This window comes from Microcaecilia unicolor, chromosome 4, assembly GCF_901765095.1.
Source record: "Microcaecilia unicolor chromosome 4, aMicUni1.1, whole genome shotgun sequence".
NCBI lineage: Eukaryota > Metazoa > Chordata > Amphibia > Gymnophiona > Siphonopidae > Microcaecilia > Microcaecilia unicolor.
In genome coordinates this window covers 93,006,882-93,017,314 of record NC_044034.1, presented here as the reverse complement: position 1 = coordinate 93,017,314, position 10,433 = coordinate 93,006,882, and the positions used below count along the sequence as shown (strand labels likewise).

The following is a 10,433-nucleotide window of genomic DNA, read 5'->3' as shown; positions in this document are numbered from 1 at the left end:
AGCAATAATGAGCACTAATTGTACTGATTAGAATTTAGGTGCACAAGTCACTAAGTGTATTCTGTAACAATTTGCACCGAACTGCTAATGTGCTAATGTGTTTATAGGCATTCCATGGGAGTTCTGAAATTTACACACCTATTGAATATAGCCCAGTGTCCCTAAATCTACGCGCTGAGATTTATGCCACATTTTCATTGGTGGCAATGGATGTGTATAGATTTAGATACTGAAATATCAACTAAGCATATTCTATAATTGGCGCCTAAATGAAGGCACTGATTCAGTGGCGTTCCTGGGGGTGGCGGTGGGTGCGGTCCGCCCCGGGTGCACGCCGCTGGGGGGGGGGGTGCCACGCGCCTGTCGGCTCCGCTCGTTCCGTGCTCCCTCTGCCCTGGAACAGGGAGCATGGAACAAGCGAAGCCGACAGGCGCGAGGCACTCCCCCAGCAGGTAAAAATTCACCCGGGGGGGGGGGGCGTATCGGCGATCCATCCCGGGTGTCAGCTGCCCTAGGAACGCCACTGCACTGATTATAGAATACGCTTTGTCATCACTGATTTCAACACCATTTTTTTTAGGTGCCATATATAGAATCTCTCCCTACATGTGACATGTCTAAATAACGGTCCTTCAGGAGTGGGATGTTTTATCAGGCCAAGTATAGGGAAACTTGAACATCGCTTAATATTAATTCCTGTCCAAAGGAAAAAAAAAACATAGAGGCGTATTTTCAAAGCACTTAGCCTTACAAAGTTCCATAGGTTTCTATGGAACTTTGGAAGGCTAAGTGCTTTGAAAATATGCCTCCTTGTCTACTAAAATAACTGTATCTTGCTAATAACTGAACTCATCCAGATACACACCCTTCTGAACGAGAGTGGAATCCAATTTATGAATATAAAAGCTCTGCCAACAAACAATACAGTAAAAGAAGCCATGACCATTTTCCCATCGTTTCCTCCCTACACCGCAACATTTTCCCTGACCTTGACTCGTTTATATTGCACCGCAAATAAATTGCATAGCTGACCAATAACCAGTTCCTCCCATCTTCTTCCGTCCTTGGATTCTCTGCACCCAAGAAGGTTCTTAATCAAACCTCCTTGTCTGCAACTCTGCACACTGAGCCCGCAAATAGGTGGGAAAATGTGGGATACAAATGTAATAAATAAATAGCCACAGCCACGCACGTCGCACATATCCTTCCGCTCCCTGCTTCCCAAGCAGGTTTAACAACAGACTCCTTGCTCCTCCTTGCCCAGCAGCACGTACTCCCCATTCCCCTCCTCCCAGTCCCAGCCCCCCTCCTTTGTTGCGTCACAGCGCACGGCGCGACGATTGGTCCGGTGGCTACGCGGGTACACACGGTGCCCGGTTGGAAGCGGAAGGTGCGCTGTCGCGCTACAGGTGGACTGGGTCGGGGTGAGGGGGTATTAATGCATGCCGTGCGGGATGCAGCGCTCCACGCTCATCAAGCGGCGATCAGTAAGGAGGCCAGCACTCAGACTAACAGCATGCAGGGTAAGTGGCAAGGAGGCTGATAGATTGGCAGCTTGAGAGGAGACTGACAGATCGACAGCATGTAGAGTGAGTGACAGATGAAATGTTGAATGAATGCTAGCTGTCAGCGGGAGGCTTGAATAACAGCATTTAAAGTCTGCCAGAGGTTTTTATTTTACTTTTTATTTTTTTTTTTTAACAGGGGAGGGGTTGAGATGGTTTAATCCTCAGGTCAGTCAGGATTTAACAGGGTATTAAAGTCCTGTCACACCGCCATTAGGACCATGAACAACCAACCCTCTTATATATAAACAGGTCTTCTGTCAACCAGAAAGCCAAGATGGGACTATTTCAGCTCATGACTCAAACCCAGTGCTTGGAGCTTATTCATAAATAAACTGAGAAGCACTCATAAGAGATGTGGTTTTAATTTTGACTTCCTCTGTTGGGAATAATATTGATGTAAATATTGCCTTTAGAAAGTATCAATTTAAATCACTGAAATTTAAACAGTTAATGGGTTGTATAAGTACATAAATATTGCCATACTGGGACAGACCAAAGGTTCATCAAGCCCAGCATCCTGTTTCCAACAGTGGCCAATCCAGGTCATAAGTACCTGGCAAGATCCCAAAACTGTACATTTTTTGCTGCTTATTCTAGAAATAAGCTGTGGATTTTCCCCAAGTCCATTTTAATAATGGTCAATGGACTTTTCCTTTAGGAAGCAATCCAAACCTTTTTTAAGCCCCGCTAATGGTATTCATGTATCAAGCTGCCTGTAGCTGCTAGGATACCTTACCATATGTGTCAACGTTTTTCCTTTCCCTCCCTGTAGTTCCTGCTTGCTCATTGCCCTTTCTCTGACTTGCCAGCATGCTCCCTGAGCTGGCCAATAGCTACCCTGCCTGTGAAACTGCAGCTTGCTGGGAAAGGAAAGTCTGGAGTCAGCCGCAGGCTAACTGCAGCATGACCCTAGCTCCTAGGAATAAATATTTAGTTAACTAAGCACAAAGACTGTGCTTACCATTTAATCTTTTTTAAATAGTTAATATTTAACATCCGTGACTGGGACCTTGGTCTCGCTGATCGAATAAGAAGAATTATAGCATCATAACATCACTCTCTGAGAAATGAATGACAAGGAATAAAATGGTAAAACTGTACTGGACAATACTAAAATCAAGTTACTGTTTACAAATGATAAAATAAATAATGCTATCGGTATGAATTTGAGCTGTGGCTGAAGTTCTCAAGTCAGAAAATACAAATACTGAATCTAGTAGTCATTTGTTAAGGTGTGTATCATTGTTATAAAAATTCTAATTATTATTCATTAATACTGACTGAATTAAAACATGTTATAGATTTTAGTACTTCAGAAACAGCATCCAGTCACTTGTGAAATGCATGGCCTAGGAGTGCCTGAATGTTACATAAAACTCCAAACTGGAAAAGGAAGAATATGGACATAAGAATTGCCATACTGGGTCAGATGAAGCCCACTATCCTGTTTCCAAAGGTGGCCAATCCATGTTGCATGTATCTGGCAAGATCCCAAAAAGTGCATGGTTTCCATGTTACTTACCCCCAGGAATAAGCAGTAACTTTCCCCAGGACTGTACCTTAATAATGGCTTATGTACGTTTCCTTTAGGAATTTGGCCAAACCTTTTTTTTTTAAACCTAACTATAACTGCTTTTACCACATTATCTGGCAACAAGTTCCAGAGCCCAACTATGAGTTGAGTGAAAAAATATTTTCTAGTATTTGTTTTAAATGTTCCCAATTCATTGTAAGGAGGTTGGCTACAGAAGTGGAGGAACACCAACCCCGATGAATATCGCAGGAGCAGCGGGCCCTTAAGATTCTTTCTCCATATTCTTTGTACTTTTTGAAAGAGTAAAACGTTTATCACATTTACTTGTTTTACTCCTCTTAGGATTTTATAGACTTCTATCATCTTCCCTCGGCTATCTCCTCTTCAGTGTGAAGAGCCATAACTTCTTTTGCCTTATTATTTTTGTTTCTCTTCTTTGCACCTTTTCTTAATCTGTCATTTTTAGATAAGCAGTGACCAGAATTGCACATATGGAGTGAAATAGAGGCATTATGATATCCTTTCTTTCATTAAAAATGTAACTCACGCTTAAGTTCTATCATTGGGCAGAAAAACTCCACTGAGCAATAGAATATAATTTTATTCTTAAGTGCTAAATTGAATCACTTCTGTGATACACCCTGTTAACAACATCAAGGTATTTAAATTGCACTTATTTTAATGTTGTCATAGAGAGAACTCCTGTCTTACATAGTATTAGGTTACAATTTTCAACTCTAGTAGATACTGCAATTTTTTGTGTCACTAACCCCCTCCCATCCTCAAAAAACATCTTTAAAAATTTGTCGTGCCAGCCTCAGATGCCATACTCAGGTCCATCACAGCAGTATGCAGGTCCCTGGAGCAGTTTTAGTGGGTGCAGTGCACTTCAGACAGGCGGACCCAGCCCCATCCCCTTCCCACCTGTTACGTTTGTGGAGGAAACAGCGAGCCCTCCAAAACCCACCACAAACCCACTGTACCCACATGTAGGTGCCCCCCTTCACCCGTAAGGGCTATGGTAGTGGTGTACAGTTGTGGGTAGTGGGTTTTGGGGGCTCAGCACACAAGGTAAGGGAGCTATGTTCTTGGGAGCAATTTATGAAGTCCACTGCAGTGCCCCCTAGGGTTCCCGGTTAGTGTCCTGGCATGTCAGGGGGACCAGTGCACTAGAAATGCTGGCTCCTCCCATGACCAAATGGCTTGCATTTGGTCGTTTCTGACATGGACGTCTTTGGTTTCGAAAATCGCTGAAAATCAGAAATGTTCATTGTCTAGGGACATCCAAATCTAGGGACGGCAAAATTTAAGGATTTGGACGTCCCTGACGGTATTTTCGAAACGAAAGATGGACGTCCATATTGTTTCGAAAATACGGATTTCCCCGCCCCTAGATTTCGCCATTTTGCAAGGACGTCCAAACCGAAACTTGGACGTCCTTTTCGAAAATGCCCCATCTTTGTGTGTAAGTGCTTTGAAAGTGAGCCCCAAAGTAAAACCTAGATAGCCAAAAACAATACTTTTATATATGAATTTATATATAAAATGAGTATAAATGCATCAAGAAAAAAATAATTAGATTATAAGTTCACATACATTGCCTGTGTGAAAAAGCTGATTTATGCAATATTCACAGTACTCGGGTATCAGTACATCAAAAAATATATGAATGGTGAAAAATTAATGAAATATGGATTGAGCTAGGAACAAAAACTATTAATACCGACAGTGGGAGCTTAGTTTTCCTAAGTTCCTGCTTTATTATTATTATTATGTTTTTTTCAGAAACTGGTATTAGAATAGAAACAGAGAAAAATGTAGGCAGATAAAGACCATATGGCCTATCCAGTCTTCCCATTCATGCCGTCTACTCTCCCTATCACTCCTTTACAAATCCTATGTACTTGTCCCAAGCTCTCTTGAATTCAGATACTGTTTTTGTCTCCATCACTTCCACTGGGAAGCCGTTCCACAAATTCACCACCCTTTCCTTGAAGACATATTTCCTCAGGTTACTTCTGAGTTAATCCTCTTTCATCTTCTTCCTGTGCCCCTTCGTTCCAGAGCTTCCTTTCAATTGAAAGAGACTTGTCTCCTGTGGATTTATGCCGCATAGAAACGTTTAAATACCTGTCGTATCTTCCCTCTCCTGCCTTTCTTCCAAAGTATACATGTTGATATCTTTAATTCTCTCCCCCTATGCTTTGACGAAGACCACTGACATTTTAGTAGCTGCTCTCTGGACCTGCTCCATCCTGTTTATCCTTTTGAAGGTGCAATCTCCAGAATTCTAAATGAGGTCTCACCAGAGTCTTATACAGGGGCATCATCACCCAATTTATTATTTATTTTATTTGTATCCTGCCTTTATTCAAGGCGGGTAACAAAGAATAAAACATACATAATCAATAAAACTTAAAAGAAACATAAGCAACAATAAAAACAATAACTAATAGATTCCCATAATTAGCTAAAAGAGCAATTATTACAATACACTTCATTCTTTCAGAAAGGCTTTCAAAAAGAAATGTCTTCAAAAGATGTTTAAACTGCTGAACATTGTCATGAAATCTTAAATGTCCAGGCAAAGCATTCCATAGTGATGGATCCTCAATTGAAAAAGCCTGCATATTTGTCTCCACATAATGATATGTTGGAGAGTGCAAACAAAGTTGTTGAGATATCTCAGATCTTAACGCTCTTCCCAGTTTATACATTCTCAAAACATTGCAAACGTATACAGGAACAATTCTATGTATACGTTGATGATCAATACAAGAATCTTGAATAAAACTGTATATTACAGGAAGCCAATGTAATTTTGTTAACATTGAAGTAATATGTTCTGATTTTGAAACTCCAGTAATCAACTGTTCATCTGCATTTTGGATGATCTGTAGAACCTGGAACTGGGAAGATGACATACCCAACAACAAAGAATTGCAAAAATCAATTTTTGTTTGTTAGTTCCAGGCTGTGCACAATCATTCGAAAATCATAAGGTGTCACTATAACTTTCAATTTACTCAAAACCCGAAGTTGGAAAAAGATGTAGAAATTACATGGTCTACTTGTTTTGTATTGTCAAATTACTATCCAAAAAGAAACTCCAAGACTGCAAACAAATAGTTTCCCAATAACCTTTTCTCCCCAATAATCAAATGTCAACAAAGATGAGTCCAAAGTTCTTCCATTGCCCCTGGTACAAAATAAGTACCTGAATATATATGTAAACCGCTTTGAATGTAGTTGCAAAAACCTCAGAAAGGCTATATATCAAGTCCCATTTCCCTTTCCCACAAAAATTATTTCTGTCTTTGTCACATTCAAGGACATTTTGGGCCCTGTTAACTAAGCTGCCCTAGAGATGTGCTAGCAGTTTTAGTATGCACTAAATGCTAGAGACACCCATATGGGTGTCTCTGGCATTTAGCGCATGTGTAATTTTAAGCAAGCGCTAAAAACGCTAGTGCACCTTTAGTAAACAGGGCTCTTTATGTTGTACCATCCAATTCACAAATCTCATCTAAAATTTTTTTTTACCTCAATGTTAAATCACAACCATGCTGCTCAAAAAGAAAAAGAAAAATTGCACATCTGTATACATTTTGTAAGAAACTTGCAAGTTCTGGAACACTTTTCCAAGAGAGACCATAAATAAATTAAACAAAATTGCTGAAAAAGCAGACTCCTCTGGTACACCTCGTGTAATTGGAAAACTTGTAGAGACCAATCTACCTTGCAATTGGGAATGAAACCAAGACAACACCTGTCCACGAATTCCAAAGTCAGACAATGTGTTAAGCAAAAGCTGGTGATCAATAGTATCAAAAGCAGATGCAACATCAAGTGTAACAACACAAAAACATATATTCTAATCCATACCAATTCTTAACTTGTCCAACATTGACAAAAGCAAGAATTCTACACTATGATCAGACCTAAAGCCATGTTGAAAATCATCCAACAAATGTTTTTCTTCTATAGATTCCATTAATTGACATAACCTAGCTTTTTCAGTAACCTTTGCTAAAATGGCAAAACAGATGTTGGTCTGAAATTTTTCTGTACCTCTGCATCAAGTGATGACTTTTTTAGCCATGGCTTGCCTCTTTAAGAGAGTTTACCAAGAGTCCTTCCTGCAAAGATTTATTCACCAAGTTCTTAAAAAATGCCACAATCACGTCAAGCATCGATCTGACTGAGCCTTAGAAGGTGATAAACCTTTCACAAAACCCTCTAGCATTTTTTCATCCACCACATGCAAAGAATTCCAAATCTGATCAGCTTGCTTCTCTACTGGTGCCGCTAGCACAGGACCCTTTTTCCCGCAGTTTGATAAAAGGTCCCTTAAGTGACTTACCCAGAGTCCCAAGGAGCTGCAGTGTGAATTGAACCCAGTTCCCCAGGTTTTCATTCCACTGCACTAACCATTAGGCTACTCTTCCACTCTTCCCTTTTTAATAAAAATGAATTAATAGAGAGTACCATAGTAGAGTTTTATGGATATTAATTTGTCCTCTCCTTATCTAATCCCAGTTGTTGAACTGCACCTGATTAGCATACCAGATTCTAGCAGGCATTATTGTTGATTTCATGTGCTTTGACAGATCATTCTATATAATGATTTGCACCTCCGTCTGGCTGTCTGCGTTCATAACACAGTTCCGATTGGTCCGCCCTGGGGATGGCGTCACAGGGCGGACCAAAGGGAAGTGAGAGGGAAGGGAACCCAGCAGCAGGCACCAGAGGTGAGTAAACAAATGCCCCCCCCAAGTTCCATGACCCCCTACCTCCCTCCCTCCTTTCACTCCCGTCCGTCCGAGTTCCGGGCCCACTGCAGTCCGACGGCCCCACTCCCGTATGAGTACCACGCCCATTGTGAAGCGGCATCCGTGCGTGCTCGCTCCCCTTCACTCTTGCCGGCGCTGGAGGAGGTAAAAAGTTTTTAACAACATCCGGCACTAACGAAGGCGAGGGGCAGCAGCACACGTCCTGCTTGCAGTCGGAGGCCATAGAAAGAGAGAGAGGGTGCTGTGGGGTGGGTGTCCTGAGATGACAGGGGAGGGGGTTCTGAGACGAGAGAGGAGGGGAGCCCTGAAACCAGAGAGGAGGGAAGCCTGAGACCAGAGAGGAGGGGGGCCTGAGACTGGGGGGAGGGGGGTCCTGAGACCAGAGAGGAGGGGGGGTCATGAGACCAGAGAGGAGGGGGGGTCATGAGAGAGGGGGTCCTTGGAGGAGGGGGGAGGGGGTCCTGAAACCTGAGAGGAGTGGGGGGGTCCTGAGAGCAGAGGAGGGGGGAGGGGGGTTCTGAGAGGAGGAGGAGGGGGTAAGGGAGGGGGAGGAGGAGGAGGAGGAGGAGGAGGAGGAGGGGGCCCTAGAACCTTACTAGCGCCCGTTTCCTTTCTGTTGGAAACGGGCCTCAGTAAGCAATGTTGCCTTTAGTTCTGAACTAGATAAAGACTGATATTTTGTTTTAGTTTATATGTATTTTCCCACCTTTTTTTTCCTAGATATAAACTCTTTTTTTTTTTTAATATTTTGCTGATACAGGTCAGACTCCAAGACTTTCTAAAGTCAACCTTTTCACCTTACTGAGTCTCTGGATGGAACTTTTCCCACCAAATGAACACCAACCACAAGAAAAGAAATCCCAGGTGAACTAAAATGTGATTTCATGCTGTTCTAATTTGAAACTACCTTTGAACTTATATTGTTAAATATCTTTCTGACAAAAGAGTTCATTTTATATTATGTTTCATTATCAACCATGACCATAGAATTGTTAATTCCGTGATTCTGGGGCAGATGAAGATGAATTTGACCACAGCTGAAATTCTGCCCATTGTCCGAGTACCATTGGTCACACCTTGATCATGATAGGAAAAAAACATCACTGTGAGTGTTGCAGTAATTTTATAACTGTGCTAAATATAAATTGCGCCTGCTTACTTTTCCCTGTGCTGATACCAGCAAATGTCAGAATGAATATATGGGTATAATATCTGCATACATTTATATTTTCTCTTTGTTTTCTAAGGTTTATATGCTTACATGCATATTTTATTCAGTATGGGCCAGATTCTGTAAATGACGTTCCAAATTAGGTGCTGTAAAAAATCAGCACACCCATGTAGCGCATAAGTGCGGATCTCGTGCCTAACTACGGGCACCAGACACACCTGGTGTAAATGCTGGTGTTCAAGTTAGTCACACTGACCCAGTATTCTGTAATTACACACACAAATTTTCAGATTTGCCCCTAACATGCTGATGTTCCTCCCATGGTCACACCCTCTTTTGAGATGCACACTGTGGGAGTTAGGTGCATCACCTTACAGAATAGCAAACATCCAAATGCACATGCAAATCCTAATTGGAGTTAATTAATGTGAATAATAGCACCCAATTATTGCTTCTAATTGGCTCGTTAACCAGTGAGCATCTCAGGATGACATCCAATTTTGGTGTGTAAATTTGGGTGACCTTTGTGGAATCTGGGCCTCTTTTACTAAGGCACGCTAGCATTTCTAGCCCGACCTAATATTTAGGGTGCGTGAAACGTTAGCAACGTCCGTAGGAATATATGGATGTTGCTAATGTTTAGCGCGCCCTAAATATTAGCACTCGTTATAAACGCTAGTTCTCTTTAATAAAGGACCCCCTGTTCCCCACGATCTCCTTTTTTCAATCCAGGTCAACATATGTGCATACAGTTTACATATGCATAAGTTTACCCTCATTTAAGAAGGGGGATTTTTTTAAAAGCCTATTTATGCACATGAAGAGGGTAATTCTGGAGATCCAAGATGGCCGCGACTTACTAAGCACTAGCGGGTCTCGATCTCTCTACACAAAAAAAAATGCCTAAACGGAGAGGGAGATTAGCGGTTAGAGCTTCCCCGCTAACTCCCTCCTTACCTGGTCCTTTGGATCGTTACTTGAGACCCCAGGGAGTTACTCATGATGGCGGAACGCTGCCAGTCGGAAACGCCGGCGAATTGGAGATTTCGGCGCTCCCTGGCCTTGAAGTCACTCTGAGCCCCGCCGAGCGCACCCCTCCTCCACAACCGCTTGGCGCCAGTTCATTCCTCGAGGATTCGACAGGGTCCACCCCGGAAGAGGGCAGGGGCCCAGAAGAACGCCGAATGGAAGCTGTTTTTACATCTGGAGCTGGACTGGAGGGCAGTATGCCCATGGAAACGCCGCGGATTGAGGAGAGAAACTCTGAGGAACGGAGTGCCACATCTGAGCAAACTGTAAGATTTGAAATTCCTTTAGAACTCCTGGTCAAACCCCAGGAGGTTACATTAGAAGCTTTGTGGGATTTG

The 10,433-nt window shown here is 42.3% G+C and overlaps 1 protein-coding gene across 1 annotated transcript in view; it reads left to right on the top strand.

Annotated features, from left to right (window-relative positions):
- Positions 1 to 1,334: 1,334 nt before the first annotated feature.
- LOC115468631 (cytidine and dCMP deaminase domain-containing protein 1-like) overlaps positions 1,335 to 10,433 on the top strand; it is a 51,673-nt gene continuing 42,574 nt past the window's right edge. Inside the window, exons 1-2 of the mRNA XM_030200474.1 lie at positions 1,335 to 1,523; positions 8,656 to 8,759. Coding sequence (XP_030056334.1) covers positions 1,439 to 1,523; positions 8,656 to 8,759 — 189 coding nt within the window. The 5' untranslated portion in view covers positions 1,335 to 1,438. The remainder of the gene's footprint in view (positions 1,524 to 8,655; positions 8,760 to 10,433) is intronic.